General features: G+C 40.6%; 1 protein-coding gene across 1 annotated transcript in view; it reads right to left on the reverse strand.

Moving 5' to 3' along the window:
- LOC308100602 (VPS10 domain-containing receptor SorCS3-like) overlaps positions 1 to 19,264 on the reverse strand; it is a gene marked incomplete at its 5' end in the record, with an annotated part of 53,882 nt that overhangs the window by 24,636 nt on the left and 9,982 nt on the right. The window contains 5 exons of the mRNA XM_080449669.1: positions 219 to 283; positions 1,729 to 1,802; positions 1,949 to 2,107; positions 2,360 to 2,459; positions 4,553 to 4,620. Of these exons, the coding sequence (XP_080305795.1) occupies positions 219 to 283; positions 1,729 to 1,802; positions 1,949 to 2,107; positions 2,360 to 2,459; positions 4,553 to 4,620 (466 nt within the window). The remainder of the gene's footprint in view (positions 1 to 218; positions 284 to 1,728; positions 1,803 to 1,948; positions 2,108 to 2,359; positions 2,460 to 4,552; positions 4,621 to 19,264) is intronic.

Genomic DNA, 19,264 nt, shown 5'->3' on the forward strand with positions numbered 1-19,264 from the left:
TGGGGGTTCTTCTATGGGACGCAGGGGAGAGATTAAGGAAAAGAAACATCGATCAACCCACTGTATCTCTCCCTTTTTTGTCGAAGAGACTCCTACTCTGCTTTACAAGACTTCTGGGACCAATCTGAACTGCAGAACAGGTCTCCTCTTCACCAGTGACCTCGTTCTAAATGAGAGCCAAGGGGTCTTGTGGGGCTGAACTGGAGTGAAGCACTCACGGCCTTTGGAGATGCGTGTCTCGATGTGAACCACGTCTGATTCTCTGTCCAGTCCCATTACCGCCCTTGAGAGAAGAGGTAGAAGAGGAGGAGGAGATGAAGAAGATGTGGAAGAACTCAGTGAGTAGGAACGAGAGAGAGGCATGTCAGCACATCAGCACCTTCTTCATTTCCTGAATGTTAGCTAATTGGTGAGAGTGCAAAGACAGATGCGGGGGGTTAAGGTCGTGCAATTACAAAACAAATGAAAACAGAAGTTTCTGGCCAACTCCCTCAACAAATTCCATTAACATCCAGCAGTAGAATAGTTATGTATTGTCACACAGGCATTTATCATTGCCTGAGGTTGGATACAGAGGGCAAACATTTCTTTATCACATACCTACAGCCTATTTACTAGTACTGACAGAGACATTGATAAAATAGCATGTGATCAAAACTTTAATTGAATAAATAGATTAAACACCTTCAACCTGGCATGTATATTTTGGTCATATCATTATAGGCTTGTTTCTTGACTGATTTTAGATCAGCTATTTCTACAGCACAGCTCTGTCGTGCAATGAAGAATGAAATAGGGCTTGAGTGCTTATACTACTGTCAACAATGAACAGCGCAGGCAAATAAAATGGTAATGTCATTGGGATTGTCTGCAGTGTGGGGAGAAAACAGCAGGTGGGCCTCGCCCTTGCCATTAGCCATTCTGTGAACCATAGGTGGTCACTTGTTCTTTTCCACTCTGTGTTTTGGTTCCTTTGCACCAGGATATATTCTCCTCGGGTGTGAATTCTAAAAAAGCACGGGCAGCAACCGCGTTTGGCAGCTTTGTTTCTTCCATGTTTCACACGTTGAGCTCCTGCAGTGACAGTTTAGCTTGCACTGATTCGTCAATTGCCATATCAGGCCAAGGGCTGATACGGATCATTACCTTCTCGGTTATTTTTTTCAATCTGCTAACCCAGGGCAAATAAAGGCCGGGGGTATGTGATAAAGTGCCATGATCTTTTTTTAAATATATATAAATATATATAATATTCACAGTATACAAAGCATTGGTTTTCAAGGGCAAGTACATAATTTGAGCACCATTCCTGCTATGCTGTCCTTATTTATCAAATGTCCTTTATCAAATGAGTGGATGTCCTCCCAACAATGTTGTTTCTTTTCCAGCTCAAAAGGCACTTGGGCTTGACACAAACCATGACAAGCAGGGATAAACTGCGTCACATCAATATTCACCATCCCGTGCCCATGGACCCGAGATTACCAGATGACATTGACAACAAAAATTGCATGTCATATTTGTGCTATAGAAAAGGGAGAATGAGACAGGCATACAGTAATAGGCCACATACATTTCGGTTTGATCGTCTTGGTAAGATCATTTTTTGAAAAGCGATCATAGGATTCTTTTAAGGCCATACGTAATCGTAAGGCCATATGGACACTATAATTACAGCCATTAAATCAATCACAGCACAAAACACAAAAATAGAATCCATAATCATACCAGTAAAATCGCCCTGGCATCACATTGTCGTGAACAAGCAGCCATTTTCTCCCAAAGTCCATTGAACTATACAACTGCAACATAAAACGAAACCAAATGTCAGTGATACCGAACTGATGAAAAAACAACAAAAACAAAGCATTTTCAAAGCAATATTTCATCACTTTGTTTCTTTCAACAGTAAAGATCCATTGTAGATTCACTCAAGGAGTCCTGCTACCTTGTTGTCATGGCTGTAAGCCAGGATCCAGTTTTCCTGCGCTGGGTGGAAGAGAAGGCTCTGGATATAGAAGTTAATGGGATGCTTCTCAAAGCTTGCCCCTTCATCTGAACTGATGAGAACAGCGCTCTCTACCTCTGGGTCGCTCAGCATCATTATCTAAAGTACAGATACAGGAGAGGCTCAGTATTAGAGAGAAAGTGAGATAGACAGAGACACAGAGAGAGAGAGACGGAGAGAGAATAGGAAGCGCTCTTCAACACTTTGAAGAATAGGGATGCTGTCATTTTGCAGCACACATAAATACTTCATAGCCAGTGAGAACAACAGCAGCATTTTAATGTCAAGCCTATTCAAAGATCAGATATCAAATAAAATAAAAATAAATAAAGGGTTGGAGAACATACTGACCTTCCTCTTGTTGGTTGGGCAGACGTAGAGGTAACTTAACACAGTCCTTGACCCAACTTTATCATTGAGTTTGGTATAAGTACTTCCATAATCCACTGATCTACGAAGACAGAAAAAAGTAAAGGCCTGCATGTCTGTAGAGTAAAAATGGAGACATTGCTTTTATCTTGCTAAAGGATAGATCTTCAAGTGTCATTCAACAAGTATTTACAAAACAAGTTTATTGGGGAAGACAAACTATTCATTCTGAGGTTACCTTCTTGTTTACTATTCAGAAGAAATAGTAGGAAGACACATTCTCCTCCTGGCTGTCCAAATTTGCCCTACAGTGACCATTGAAGTCTGTCTCTAAACTTCCCACAAACCTCCTACCCCCATGAGAAGAGATTTTGTCTTTCCCATGCCTCCTCATCAAGGAAGACTGACTGAGCCTGCATTTACCAATTACAGCAAACTGGCAGTGAAAAACAAGGAGGATAAAAGAAGGTGACTTGCATAATGGCTACATGTGTAAGTTGAGTGTGAATCATGTTATATCTTGTGGCGGAAGTGAGGGAAATAAATGAGGCCTGAGCCCCAGACCTCATTAACTAAACAGCCTTTGTTGGAAGAAAATGGGGGCATTTATGCCTGCTGCTACAGCATACTGAATTATCCAGCAGGAATAAACAAATGAAGAACATGAAAGGATACCCGCGCTTCCAAGCATTGTCTGTCCCCTTCCCGCCCCCTGTATTGCATGACAAGGGGGAGATGTGTGTGTCTCCATTCTTTATGTTTACATTATCCCATGCCAAAGGGAGCCAATCCTTTCTCGCAGTTCTACCTGAGTGCCTCCAAATGTAATTTCACTGCATAATTGGATAGATACCCAGTGTCTGCTATCATTGCGTGTGCATTAAGCTGCATCATTCCATTTGCTGTTGACATTGTTTTTCAAAGGCTTACCCCCTACACGCGTTTGTGTTTGTGCTGCGCTCAAGTATTCTTCTCAGTTGATATATCTCTCCCAAATTGCAGCTGGCTGTGGAAGACAGCCTCTTAAATGAAGTTATTGTAGTGTGAAGTTACCTTAGCTGAAAAGGCACTCATCATTTTGTAACATGGAGGAACTTGATGCTTGTTAGAAAGTCTCTGTAAAACACCCGTTGATCTTCACTTGTTGTATTTTGCCATCGACAGTTGCTTGGGGCTATGCTCATAAATCATTTATTGTGTTATCACAGAAATCTTTTCACGATATCAAAACACTGTCCTTTTCTAATATCCATACTAAGAGCCTTCGTGCACCCCCTGAGGAACACTCTAATTTACGTGTGGCGCCATTGTTAAGCAGACACCTTGATGATGGAATACCTCCTGTACACAATATGGGATTTCTAAACGTGTCAAGTCGGGTGTAAATCTTGGCAGTGCCTCTAGTGAAACAGAAATTAATTTGAGGCTATATGCTCCATGAACTGATGGTCTCTTTGTCAGGTGTATTTCAAAATTAAATGAGTTTCCTGTGGGCTTTGGGAAAGGGGACGGAAAAAAAAGAAAAGAGACATGCAAGTCTGGATTGGGCGCTCTGTGGTGTAATCCTTAACGAATTCCATTCTTATTTATGATCTGACAGTGTACCGTAACTGGAAAAAACAATGGCGATTGGAATTGCTACGGCTATACAGTACAGCGGCAATTGCACTTCAATTGCTTCTGAAACAAATGGCTAGAGAAACTATTAAATCAAAACTAACGCAGGCAAATTTATTGGTCAAAGAAAAAAGACAAAACCTATAACAGGACAAAAGAAGGCTTGCATTAACCATTAGATTATTACTTTAAATGTAACCTTTCAAAATGTGTCCCTATAGGCCTTGTCCACAATGAAGTTCTCCTTTTTCCCTCCCTCTATCCTTGGAATAGTAAAGAGCCAGAGAGCAGGGTATTTCCATGTGAACTAAAACTGAACTACCTTTATTAAAACATATTTCATATTGCTTCCCAGTATAACTTGGTTGTTCACATCCAAGCAAGCGAGAGTGCTATAAATCATACTTACTGTATACTGCATTGCCTATGAATATATTATTTTCCTGTATCTGGGGCTCCGCTTTTGGATTTTTTACACAATTCCACACATAGCTTAACTTTGTTCTGTCTGGATGGAGATGGCTAAACAAACATACCAATATTGAGTTAACCCCTTACCTCCACAGAGAGCTCTCGGTCACGGCACCCAGGTTAAAGTCATACAACTTGGTCAAGATCAGTATCACCTAAACGGCATAACGACAAGAGACATCTTTAATCATATGCAATGCCAAGGACTCCATTAACAGTCCTCTCAGAAATCGAGTGCCTCATCAGCATACATTGCCTGCCCAGGTGTAACCATGTGGAATGAGTACGGGGTGATTGGTGCATTACCGTGCCAATAAATATTACCTACACGGGACAACCCGGTGACAAGTGTGACAAGTGATCCTTATGGTGTCAAGAGATGCCAGTCTGCTGCTGGCAGTGATCTGAATCAGCCACAAGGGCTGTCGAGGACTGTCTATAGCTCATGTGGAATGATACCTACAGTTACATGACAGAGACATCTGAATATTGTTCAGTGAACATCAAAATTAAATACAACCCCCCCCCCCCTCTGTACTGACAAACCAGTTCCTCTAGTTTATTGTCTGTGATGCAGCTATGTGTGTATAAATGAACATTCTTATTTTATTCTATATTCTGAGATTTCTCCCAATTTCTTCTCCAAATACTGTCATTGAGCATTTACTAAGCCAATGCCCATTGGGAACGCATGCCTATCGGTTATGCATTGTGGATGTTGTCAGAGTACTTAGTGAAGAACCATTATCATATAGTGCTTGGAGGCCAGTCTATAAGTTGATGACATCAGGGATCTCCATACATGGGCATAAAAGAGACACAGACAGGCAGACAGACAGACAGACAGACAGACAGACAGACACAAAGACATTTGAATTTGGACAACCACTGGTCCAAACAAATCTCCACTCCAGACAACACCCCCCCAGGTCGTCTGTGATGAACACGCCAAGTGGGGACAACGTGGCTGTATGATGGTGAGAGGTTGGCACCCAGCAGGTGCTGCTGGGTGCCAACCTCACCATTATACAGCCTTATCATGTGAATGGTCGAAGGTCACTGTCGCTCTGTGTTTAGATTGTTTAGCACGAAGATCAAATCCAATGGTTCGACAGATGTGAATTTTACCACATGGTTCACAGCAACCATGTTTTGTGACTGAGTTTTGCCCATATGTAACTGCCAGCAGTTCGGCGCATGGTGGCACTTTAGCTACATTTTGGATGTATTGGACAGCCGGCGTATAACCCCTAAGGAGAGTACGGCTTTAGCTCGCACTGACTGAACAGCTACAGCTACCGTTTCACCCTTTCGGTCCTATCATCCCGGGAAAATAACAAATGGGTATGTTATCAAATACAAATACAATCTATAGTATACATTATAGAATATTCTTATTTTTCTAAAAGTGGGGCCACTGAATTACATCTCCCTATTTATATTCTATTTGTAATGACAGCACACTATTCAGTGATCTACGTCATCCACTGCAACAACTACTATTCTACTTCCAGATCAAGGTCTGAGAGCTTTTTGGTAAATGCCGCACAAAAGACTGGCCAGTCACAGAGGGCGGTATGAAATGGCACACATTAGTGCCACTCCAATGGCATTATAAACAACCTCCTGGGGGTATGTTTGCAACTCAAGGTAGTGCAAGGGGTTGGTGGAGTGGGGGGGAGGGGGGGGAGTGGGGGTGGTGGTGGGGTAAGCAGAAGTGGCAGATGACTATCAAGTGTAGAACAGCATGGCATAAAATGGCGTGATATGAATAAAAATAAAATAAAGCTTGTGAACGGTAGGTCAAAAGCTCAATTACAGTGGGTTTAAACACATTAACCTTCTGGGACCCATGGAACGAGTCATTAAACCCCAGAAAAACACGAGAGAATTGAAGGAACAATGGCACGCCCCTAAGCCCACTTCGAAAATGCTAAAAACCCAATTGACCCACTATTTAGCCATCAAACGACTACTGTGCATGGCTCGGACTATCTTGTATTACAGGTTAATTAACCCATCACACAGAAAGATAACCATTTGCATAACTAAATGCGCCATGTCTGCAAGGACCAACACCAGCGTCTGAATCAATTTGGAGTATAGACTTAGTTAAATGACTGTGATGTTAGACCTAATTGCCTACTTTGAAAAACAGACAGAAGGGAAATACTCTGCAAAACCATTGATGATTAGTCTCAATTCCCTTTTGTTCATGACAATGAGTCTGTACATTGGTAGTGGACCTTATAATACTGTGTGGTAAATTAAATCTACAACGCATTATCTCTGCCAGGAGATTATGTTTTCACCACTGTCCGTGTGCGCGTGCGTGCTCGCGTGCGTGCGTGCGTGCGTGCGTGCGTGCGTGCGTGCGTGCGTGCGTGCGTGCGTGCGTGCGTGCGTGCGTGCGTGCGTGCACACAGGCAGAGCTAATCTTGCAAACCACTGGACCGATCAGCATCATACTTTTCAGGCACACCAATGTAGGCTAAATTGAACTTTCGGCCTATGGGGTTGGAATTTGTGTTGCTCGTCTTTATAGCTTTGAAATTGTGTTTTTGAATGTAGAGGCTATTTTTGTTATTACTGTATTCGCAATTTAACACTATTAAGTGATTAATCTACTTTTGCTGAAAGGACAACACAAAAAAGTGTACACATTTCATAGCTATACATTCTGAGCTTGGTGACCGGTAGGGAACGGACATTAAGCCCAACGCATGTTCAAAATAATTAATAAACAACAGTCGATCGGCATATAACTTCTAATTCAGCGTTGGTGAAAATACTGCGTCGTCACTGAGAGATGCGACTGCTTTTCTATCTGTCAGGTCTGAAAGCAATCTCAATTGTAGGCAAAATACCCATTCAGTTAAAGTCATAACATAATTTTTAGTCCTCTTTTTGGCGACGCCTCTGGTAGCTCAGTAGTTCTCAGTTCATGCCCTCTCTGAGTGTTGACTCTGTTGTGTCTTGCAATTGGCTCATTAACGATGCTGGCTTGGGTCAGTGACCATCTACTTCAGAGACCACAAGACCAGCAATGCAGCTGTCTTTTTGGATGATTGGTCCCTATGTGGATACACCAGGACTCCATCCCTGGAGAAAATGTGTAACCATGTTTCTCCAACAATATTGAGAGCTACACTGGGTGTTAATTTAACTCTGAGAGTGTACAAATGGAACCAAATGGACCCTTATGGATCCATTTGGTGAAACTGCTCTACATGCAAATGCCCAAACTAAGAGGGTAAGTAGCTGATGTATCGCTGGGTATATGGCTTACAGTTATAGAGCTTTGTTATTGAAGTTGCATGAGACCCATACTAAATTCTGAAATACTTTATTTGATGCAGTATCACATTTATGTAAATACCGAAAACAAACAAACAAGAATGGCAGCAGGAATTATTTTGAGCCCTCTAGGTAAATACAATTTCCCATGCATATCATCACTCACTTGTGTACATGAAATTAAGTAAGGACCCTGGAAGGCCAAAAGCAGTGCATTTATTCATGTTTATGTTTTATTGATGCGAGGAAAGAGAGCTTTGCCTCAGGAAAGTCAAGAAATATATATTTTTTAGATTGGCTCTCACCCATTCAAGAGTTCACTCATCCCTTTATCCAAACATTCTATTCGTGTCTTTATTCTTTTTCTGTCCTCTTTTTTTTCATTCATCTTTTAACTGACTTTCCAATTGCTCAGTTGTGCTTATTTTATTTATATATTTATTTATGTATGTATGTATTTATTCATTCAGTCATTTTCATTGTGAATCCCCATAAATTGTTTATTATTATCCAGCATGCAAATAGATAGGAAGGAACACATAAAAGGCATATCACAGTGAGGTGTTGTTTTCCCCAGCATGCAGAGATTTGGGGTGTTTGGACGGTTGAATAGACAGCCTCCATGGCAACAGCCATATACTTTCATTTGATCAGCTGGACGTATACATCTCAACCACACACACCACCTACATGACTTTCAATCACACAGGCTTTTCACGCATGCATGCACATGTTCTTCACACACATGAACAAGCAAACCAACAGAAAGACAGACAGACAGAGAGACGTGCGCGCCTGAACACAAACACACAGACACAAAGGTGTCTGTGTGAAAGTTTTTTTTCGGCTGATCCACTTCTGACTCCAAACCACCCAGTGCATTTCTTTTAAAAAGGTAAACGCTGTAAAATGCTTTGTGCAAGGCATCACACCACCACACTGCTGAGGGAGAAAGGAGTTTTCACAGAGCCCTCGGTTTGGATTTATACTTAGTTGCACACCATGAACACTTAAAATTCCGGATTTACAAACTCAAGATGCGTTCCGCTGCCATTTTGTCATGCGCTTGTAGATCTGCTATTTTCTGTGCACGACCACACCATGAACCCCCATAACATTCCCATAGTCTCAGTTTGCATTAAAACAATATGCCCTACTGCTCACCCGAGCGAAGCATCATTAACAGCACCCCTCAAATATTATCTTTCTCTAATTGGGTAGGAGGGGGTTGGGAGTTCTAAACTGATTACAAAGCACACCTCCTGATTCATATTTTATTTGTTTTCTGCTCGTAGGGACTCGCTCTAGAAATGCACCAAACTAATACAATACAGCCACTTTCATGTAAATCTGCCTCTGTTTTTGAACCTACCCGGCAGGGATTACTGCAGGATCTAAATTAATTTCCAAGGGACCCCCAAGTTGATATCAGTGAATGATCTAAGGGTTCTTTGTAACGGCACGGCTGACGGCTCATGAAATATTTACTCAGAGACGTATTGACACGTGCCTACAGTATACAGGCATGCAAACAGCCCAGAGGTGAAAAAGGTGACAACATGTTGTTTTCTTTCGGGTCAGGTGTCACACAATTGCCCTATTTGGGTTCAAAAAGGTGACTGTAGCTGAAAAGTGACACTTTTGCATGTCTGAGTATAGTACCAGTTACCTTTGGCATCCTCTGAGAAGTTCAGTGTAAAAATGATACACATTTGCATTCTCATGAATACGCATTAGATTTGATAAATTGCTGAGAATAAAACTGGATGTAGAGTAAGCCACCCCTTGGGAGAGAACCCCCCTGCCTTTACGATACCCTCACTGGAATATCAAACTGATGAGACATTTTTTTGTGTGTGCGTAGGGCTTGAACTTCCAGCACCTCGACACGACAATGACTAAATGATTCCATAAATTTAAACATTTACTGATATGCCAACAGCTTGCCACATACTGTACTTCTGTTAGCTGTAGGGCAGCATCGTCCGAAGGTCAGTTTTTGTGTGATTCAATAAACCAAGGCAAAAGAGAGGGGTTTGAATCCATCAAATGGCTCAGTGAAACATCATCTCCTCTAGGTCCAGACATCGCCCTTCATTTAATTGGACCCCTGACACGCGGCAACTCGGTGTACGTGGGAGACCGCAAGAGAGAAGAGTACCTGTATTGCGTTGCCAACTCATCATGTGAGAACAAATGGAGAGACTAATGGGCCCTAAGCCTTCTACTCTTGATGTCATTTCTTTCTGTACCTGCAACACAGTGTAACACTGCCCACATACAGTAGTGTATGGGCATCCTGCATATCGCACATTTGGTAAAGGAGATGGGAGATTGGAAAGAAGCTCTGGGTTTAGACAGAAGGACCAAACAATGCCAATTCGGTGTTTGTAGCGTGTGTGTGTGTGTGTGTGTGTGTGTGTGTGTGTGTGTGTGTGTGTGTGTGTGTGTGTGTGTGTGTGTGTGTGTGGTCTTAATGCATTCTAGGCTATTATCAAACACCAGAAGCTGGCAGGTGGCAGGGAAATGGTGCCAGCTGGGACTGTGTGTTGTAGCATTACACTGACTGTACTGACCAATCAGAGCCAACCCTGGGGACATCTGATTTGTTGTTAAACTTGTTACATTCCCAAATTCATTAAGGAAATTAAGACAGAAGCCAAGGGCAACAAAGCAATGGTTGACAACACAATCCGGAGTGTTAATGAAAAAAATAATGTGTCCATTTGTACACTCTCAGTGTTAAATTAACAATCTGGATTTTACTGTGTACTTTTGACTAAACGCTGAGTTTTCATGGGCCCAGTCAATTAAATATATATAAATTCCAACCATCCTAGCCAACCCATTCCACGTCTGTTATACAGCACAGATATCAATTTATTTATTCAGCAATAAACGGGGAAAACCCTCACCAACCGAGCATGCTACAGTGAACATAATTTTTCTTTTGTCCTTGAAGCCAAATGTGGTTGAAAACGCAACATTCTCGCCCCCAAAATGACGGCAATACAAAACTATCTTAAAACTTAAGAGACTACTAAGTACAAACTACACCCTAAAGACAGGACTCCAATTTGAGACATTTTGCTTTGCTAATATTAATGAGAAATATATTCATCATGCATCTATTAGAAATAATTTTGAAGGAAACACCTGCAGAGAAAAGGAAATTCGAGCTGCAAAATTTGCATACATTACTTTAAGGCTTGTCAGTGAGGGCAAAATAAAACTGCATTTCAAGTGGGCATGGAGAGAAAAACATATCTTGATTGTGGGTTAGTGATGATTTCTTCAAAGTGGAGCACTTAGCAAGAAGAGGCAACCTTGTTTTTTGAGGATTTTCTCTGGATGCTCTATCCTCATTTCATCTCTGGTCTGAATTGATTGTTGGTGCTTTTCTGAGTGAAAAGATACTCCCGGGAATCAGGGAGATGCTGTTTTTCATCAAGCAAACTCCACTGAACGGCTCTTTCCCCATTAGTCTGCTCTTTGTCTGTTTGCTTATCCTCTGGACTACTAAACCCAGGTCATATACCAGTGATTCTTCAGGCTTAAGAGGTTTCAGCAATCAATTCAGTCCATTTAGAGTCCCAAGAAATGTAAAGAAATGACTGTAGAATGGCTTCATATTGTTTCAGTTGAGGGATTGGGTAAACAAAGGTTACCTGTGTTTGCTACAGTGCCAGCTAGAGACAGCATAAACACACACACAGAGCATGAGTGCATATATCTATGCTATGTAGCAGATGTGACTTCTCTTTGTTGCTAACAACATTAAGTCCCATTAGTAGAAAACAAAATTTGACATGGTCTGTCTGATTCTTATTTGTGATATTTTCAAAGCTACTTCGGCGGCATTGAAGTAAATATCTCCTCTAGCGAACCACAGCCCCAGCTGCTAGTGCACAAAAAGTGGTAAACTAGACAAGTGTGCTCCTCTGAACGCAGATCTCCACCAGGCCTAGACAGGGCTGCGTCAGTCGCGGGGTGCACCCGCCAGGGCACGAGGCTGCTGCGGGGGGGAAATATAATAATAAGTGTGGAGTGTGCGTGCAGTTTCACGCCGATCGGTCAAGCGGTTGCTGAGATTAGCTGGTCCAAGATTCACAGGCGGATACACAGACACGCACACAGACGGACATAAAAAACATAATCTCCACCTGGCGGATATAGCAATTAATGCTTTATATTTAATTGGCACTGAAATGCTTGTTTTTACCATCCAATATCTTAGTTACGCAGCACTTTAGATATCTTTATTCCACAAGAGAAATTCATGTCATGGTAGTAGTGCAGTTACTGTAGAAACAGAGGACAGATACAGAAAGAAAGAGAATAGATACAACTAAGAATAAAAAAAACTGCAAAAAAGAGAGTTAACAGGTATTAACATACAGGGGTTTGGAATAGGGTACCAAAAACCAATGGGTCATTGCTTGGCCCTCCACACTTGGACTGCCAATATGCATGTATGAGCTGTGGTAGTCTGTATGAGATTCTTCTACAAGTGAAACCTAGCCAAATAAAAATTCAATCAGTGGAATAAAACACAGATAAGAACAACTAAAACAACAGAAGTACTCACAAATTGTATTCTTCCTTTAATAAATGTTTTAAAAATCAGTAGAGCTGTGTTCTAACTTCTCTTACTAGTGAAATGAAGTTGATAACTAATTCGACCACCCTCTACCATAGTGTAAAAAGACAGAGTGGCAACAACTCCCTTCACTCCAATAGACCAATTTTTTCATGGTAATTTCCGGATCATAGGGACTGTTTTTAGTCCCTGGAAGATAGCATCAAACACTAGCAGTGCAATAAGAGCTGGAGCAGATCAGACTGTGCGTGATGCATTTTTAAAACGGTAAGACGTATAAAAAACTGATTTTATCAGCACATATTAATCAAATGAACAAATGAGGCATGTTAGTGGACCATCCCTCACCAAATTAGTAGATTTATTTAGGTAACATTAACAGATATGCTAACACATTAGCTGGGTGCTGATTAATAACTGGACCTGCTATAAGGGTGTAGGATTTTTTTTTCCATTTGTTAAAAATGGAACTGTTTTTAACATGGAGAGATATGATATGATGCATGTTATATTGTAGGAAATTATTTCATTCATGCAATATTAACATCATACCAGCCTCCTACTGTTAGGTTTGCTCTTCATTTGCCTACACATGTAATCAATAGGTGGTATTGTTATTGTCTCCGCCAGGCCGAAAGGCATGGCGAGAGAGTATGTTTTACCCTCCGTCCGTCCGTCCGTCCGTCCGTCCGTCCGTCCGTCCGTCCGTCCGTCCTCTCTGTGTGTTAGCAGCTAATCTCTGGCACTGTTGGCCCGGTCGCTGCGAAACTGTGCACACACACTCCCTGGATGCCAATTCAGAACCTCTTGCCTTTTTCACATGGTCCTGTTATAGCGCCACCTGGAGGCCGATTTGTGCAAAACCCATTTTTTTACATTACTCCTACAGATTTTATCCAAACGTCATGCAAATCGGTACACAGTATCTCTATAGTCATGTGATCAACACGGATCTGTCCGATTTCCCATATTCCATCCTCATTGGCTAAGGTTGGCTTCCAAAATTTGCAGGATTGGTCCATTTTGAACAAAACGCAGCTTGCGATTTCCGTGAAATTTCACAAACACATTCCCACTAGGCCAAGGAAGAAATGCCACCCTTTTAGCAAAAAACTTTTTTGGAACAAAATGCCTCAAATCATGAATGCAGTGTCCAATTGCCGTGAACGACCTAAGAATAAATGGCATCCTTTTTACATTGGCCTATTATAGCGCCACCAGGAGGCCACAATAACCTACCTGACCTGGCGGAGACCTGTGCTCCGAGGAGCACTTTTTCTAGTTCATTATTATTTTGTGTTTACTACACCTGGTTGTAGAATTTTAAATCTAGATGTAGCCTACAGTAACTGTTGGCAATAGATTCCTATGGTAACGATTAGGCTACATCTAGACGTTAAATTGTACATCAACCATCACTGCAGAGCATGGTTAACTTACTGTTATTTGATGCATAGAAAGCATAAGGTAAATTAGATTAATGTTCACAATGGAGAACTGATGTCACACACACACACACACACACACACGCAGGCACAAACACGCAAACACATGCGTGCGTACACACACAGTACACGTACGTACATGAGTGGGACAACATCCAACACAATGGTGCCAGTTTATTTGGTCTGTTAGACAATGTAGGCGATGTACTGTAGAGGTCTGTGTTGAAAAGGTTAGTACACAATGTACTCGGAGTTTAAAACATTTTCAGTCTGGTCGGTTAACTCTTTAGGTAACATTTCAGTACAGAATCAGACTCAGCTTTATTGTCACATCACAGGTTTACAGGAGTAAAACAGTGGGTGCATTTTTTTTTCGTGCATAGTTCCCATCGTATCGGGAAGAAGAAGGGGGGGGGGGGGGCAAGGGGGAAAGGAAATCAACTTATCAAGTTATCAACATATTTACATATGGTACCTGAGATAAGATATAAAGGTGGGTGAGCATAGCAGCAGATGTATACTGTGCATGATATACTTATCGACGTTAGTTAAGGTGCTAGAAAAAACACACTAAAAAAGACAAAAGTCAATGCGTTGTACATGGGATTAAGGTGCAACATGCCAGTGCGTGGATGAACCACCGTAAATCTGCTGCTGATCATTTAACAGTCAGCATCTGCGTGAATATCATCATCATCATCATCATCATCAGGTCTCTTGCTCGGTGGCGGGGGCAACACCAATGCATAGAGCCAATCAGCTTCACCAATCTTCTCCATTTGGGTCGGTCCAGTGTTATAGGGGCTCGGCTTCCACCAGCGACAGGCCCATTTGGTGTAGGTCCCTAGTAATGACATCGATCCATCGAGTGCGGGGGGCACAGCGGGAGCGTTTCCAGCCGACGGCTTTTGGGTCAAAGTGGAGGATAGCATGTGTAGGGTGTTCATGAGGGAGTTTTTTGACGTGGCCGTACCAGTGCATCCGACGCTGTGCTGCCAGGCGGGACACGGGGGGCTGTTGGGTGCGTTCCCGCAGGCAGTGGTGGAAAAAGTACTTTTTTTTTTACTTAAGTAAAAGTACCAATACTGCAATGTAGAAATACTCTGTTAAGTAAAAGTCCGGAATTAAACATTTACTTGAGTAAAAGTACAAAAGTATTGGTATCAAAATGTACTTGAAGTAGATTATGCAGAATGTCCCATTTAAAAAAAAATCTAATGTTTAAATTTATTTTGAAAATAGCAGAACGGCTATTTTCAAATGGCCAAAATGTATGTAGGGTGGTTACTGTATGATTTGTAATAATAATCAAATCTACAAAGTAACTAGTGTTTAAAGTAAGTAAGTAAGTAATAATTGTAGTAGAGAAAAAGTACAATATTTGCCTCTGATATGTAGTGGAGTAGAAGATTGGAAGTACTCCAGTAAAGTAAAAAATACCTAAAAATTGTACTTAAGTACAGTAGGCTACTTGAGTATAGTTACTTAAGCATCTTGGCATTTTATCCCCTCTGAGTGAATAAGGAACTGTAGTAACTAAATGATGCACTGTTCTAAACATAATCAGCATTTTAACTTCACTGAGGTTATTGGTCATTAGGACAACACCAGCACAACACTGATGTTAACCATAAGTTACAGGGAACCAACATGCAATGTAAAATAATAACAATAAAACATAAAAGGTCACACTCAGACATACTCCACATTGCTCTAATTACAATTATGTAAGAACATGGCACTGATATATTCTTGAAATATTATATCACTTCAAAATAAGAAATATTACTGTAATTATTAAGAGTTCATACTTAATGATATAATATAATTATATCTGGTGGGAATAGCTCTAGTCTAGCAAAGTCTTGCCCTTTTTGTTTTAGACAAACTGGTCTGCCTCAAACTATGCCTGCTGAGAGACTTTATTTCCCACAAACAACAGCCCACATATCCCATAGTGGTTGAAATGCACAGTATTCGGGTACAAAGACCACTTTATACTGGCTATGAATACAGTATGTACTGTATACACTCATTAAATAATAAAACACCAAGAACGTTAGACAACTTAATACAAATTCCCATGCCACTTGTCACACTTTGTTAAATAAAATATCAGCAGTAAAAGTAGTTGTTGATAATAATACATATTAAGTTCCATAACTTAAATTGGGGCACAATGACCACACCTCATTTCCCAAAGCAATTTCCCATCCAAGTGTGTGCCTAACCCTTTCTCCTGTCTTTTTCTCACTCTCTCACGTCATAAGAGCCACAGGGGGATTCAATGGAGCCTGCAAGACTCCCTGCAATGAGACAGCACCCTCACCCTCTACCCCAAGTCTCAAAAGCCTTAAATCTGTTCCTTAATTTTAATAAAACAAACATTAAGCTTCCCAATGGTGTAGTGTTTTTCAAAAAGTGCAAATGCAGTGTTTGAAAATGACATATTTCTGTTATTATTTCTGTTATCTCATCTCCGCCACACATACACAATTTAAACAAATAAACAGCTGCAACAGCTGTTACTAAGGTAACAAATGTAACCTTGGCTTAAAATATGTCAACGAGGCAGGTAACATTAGCTGTTCACACTCAAATATTAGTAAATGTTATATTTCTATTTAGGATATAGTGATGTAACTACATACACATGTCGGTGTGCTTCATAAATATTGTAAATTGATGCATTTATTGAAATGAACCACCAGGGGACTTCTGGGAACTCATTCATGGCTACATGAGTGATGTAATGATGAAGTCCAAACATTTTTGGTCTTCCGTTGTTGCCACTTGTTAGTATGCAAACTTTATATATATGTTTAAGATCTACCATGTCTAGTTTAGGATATTCATTGTCGAGTTAATTGCATAGAATGTTCATGATCTATTCTATAGGTTCGGTAAAGGTCGGCCTGTAATTGATACCACATGTTGACCCCAGATGAATACAAAGCATCTTGCGTGTGTGACTGACCAATGTTGTGTGAGGAAAGCATATATAAACCCCTGTATTCTCAATGTGTTCTGTGGAGAACTCCCCGGATCGATCCGTACAATAAACTGCCACAGAGAAGGACTTCTTGACTCCCGTCTAAATTTCTTTGACCAGTGCCATACCATGAAGAATTCGTATTATCACCACTCTGGCCACTGGGTATCACAGGCACTCCCTGTTCCTAATAACACACCAATATCCAATATCACAACACTCCCCCGACCCTCTCTTTTCTTCTCAGTCCTCTCGCTCTCTACCACTATCCTCTCGCACTCTAGGAACCCACGGGGGGGTAAGTGTTCAGAAAAGGAGCCACGACGACCCGACAGCTCCAGAGCAGAGCTGCCAGCTCTTGAGACTACACCCCCACTCTGAGTCTCATCCTTCCCCAGGTTCCTCACCTCAATCCGCACTTGCTCATCTTATTCTTGCTTTAACCCGTTCAAACCGGGAACGCATCTGTGTAAATCATTTTACCCATTATTTTATACTTCTATTCAAAAATAGCAGATCTACAAGCTCTGCAATTTTTTTATTGTGATTTTTTGTTTACTCAAATCTTTGCTTCTGGGGATTCTACAAACAGTTTTTAATATTTTATTTACTCATGTTGCTATAATCAGTAGGTCTCACACTTTTTCATGTCAAGGACCACCCAAAATTATATGTATTTGCCCGCGGACCCCCCCTCCCCCCCAGAAGCAATGATTTGAGTTAAAAGTGTAAATATATATTCAAAGACTTTTCACGATTTTTCAAAAAATAAATAGCTTCAAGCTTGTAGCGCAGCACGTATATCTGCTATTTTTGTATAGCCCAAAAAAATCTAAAAATGACAAACAGGTGCGTTCCCAGTTGAAATGGGTTAATGAATCATTTAATTCAGGGTCGTCTCTTACTAGAGAAAATGGGATTTTTCATTTTACTATGATGAGTGAGCATGAGCAAACGATCTTAACATCATATTATTATAAGAGGATAGAACGAGTTAATTAGTTTCGTGTTAACTCAGGGCTAATGTTTTCCCAGCTTAGATTAATTAACCTCTAGCTATTGATCTCCGACTCGGGTCAAGTTGTTAGATTGTTCCCTCTGAACAAGCATGTTCAGACTTGGTCAACCATCCAATAATTTTGCAAACGCTACGGTAGAAGTGTGAATGCAATTTCAAAACAACTAGTGAAAGTAAGCATTTTTTTACGTTGTCCACAAAACAAAAGTAAAACAAAACAATAGCTTAGCTATAGTCTACTTGGCTCCAATTATCATACATGGTTTTATCAGGAGAATGCAGGTACAAGCAGCTGAGCAGAGACAAGAGAGGCAGGTGCAGCTGCAGGGTGTGATGTCTTATAAACATCGGAGGTTTATGCTTTTGGTTTTAACCCATTAAGACCGGGAACGCATCCGTGTAACCACTGTAACCATTATTTTATACTTTGGCTATTAAAAAATAGAAGATATAAAATGAGCTTGTAGATCTGCTATTTTTGAATAGCAGATATTTTTGAAAATCGTTAACATTTGTGCAAATCTTTGAATATATATATTTTTAAAGCGACTTTTTTTTAACGGCTTCTGGGGGGTCCCTGGAACAACATATTTTGAGATGGGGGTCTGCGGCCAAATACATATAAGTTTGGGTGGTCCTTGACATGAAACAGTGTGAGAACCACTGATTAATAGCAACATAGGTTTTTTCAAACTGTTATGCTTTAGAAGACTTTAGGATTAGGATAGACTGTTTAGGATTTGTAGAATCCCCAGAAGCAAAGATTTGAGTAAACATTTTTGCTTTAAATATATATATTCAAAGATTTGCTCACATTTTCATGATTTTTCAAAAAAAGCAGATCTACAAGCTCACAGTGCGGCACTCGGTGCCGCGCTATGAGCTTGTATATCTGCTATTTTTGAATAGCCAAAGCACAAAATAATGTGGTTACACAGATGCGTTCCCGGTTTAAATGGGTTAAAATGGGATATATGTTCAGGACCTTTATATATATTTTTAGGAGTAGTAGGACAGCAGCATAATGAAGACAGGGCAGAGAGACAGGGGTCTCAGGTGAGGTCTTACCAGTGGTGTAAAGTACACTTTTGAGGAATGTTTACTTTCCAATTTTCAATACTATTACTTCTACTCCACTACATCTCAGAGGCAAAATATTATACTTTTTACTACATTTATTTAGTTTAGCTTTAGTTACAAGTTAATTGGTTTAGTTTAGTTACAACACGTCGCCTTGCGACGCATTGTGAGCTTGTAGATCTGCTATTTTCACAGCAGATCTACAAACTTATGAAATAGGACAGTCTGCAAAATGACAACTTTTACTTTCGGTACTTAAGTATATTTTAATGCGAATACTTTTCTACTTTTACTCAAGTACATATTTAATACCGGACTTTTATTTGTGTATTAAAACCTTTTTATTTTCACTTTTATAAGTATTTCT

Source organism: Gymnoscopelus braueri, assembly GCF_963280865.1.
Source record: "Gymnoscopelus braueri genome assembly, chromosome: 14".
Classification (NCBI taxonomy): domain Eukaryota; kingdom Metazoa; phylum Chordata; class Actinopteri; order Myctophiformes; family Myctophidae; genus Gymnoscopelus; species Gymnoscopelus braueri.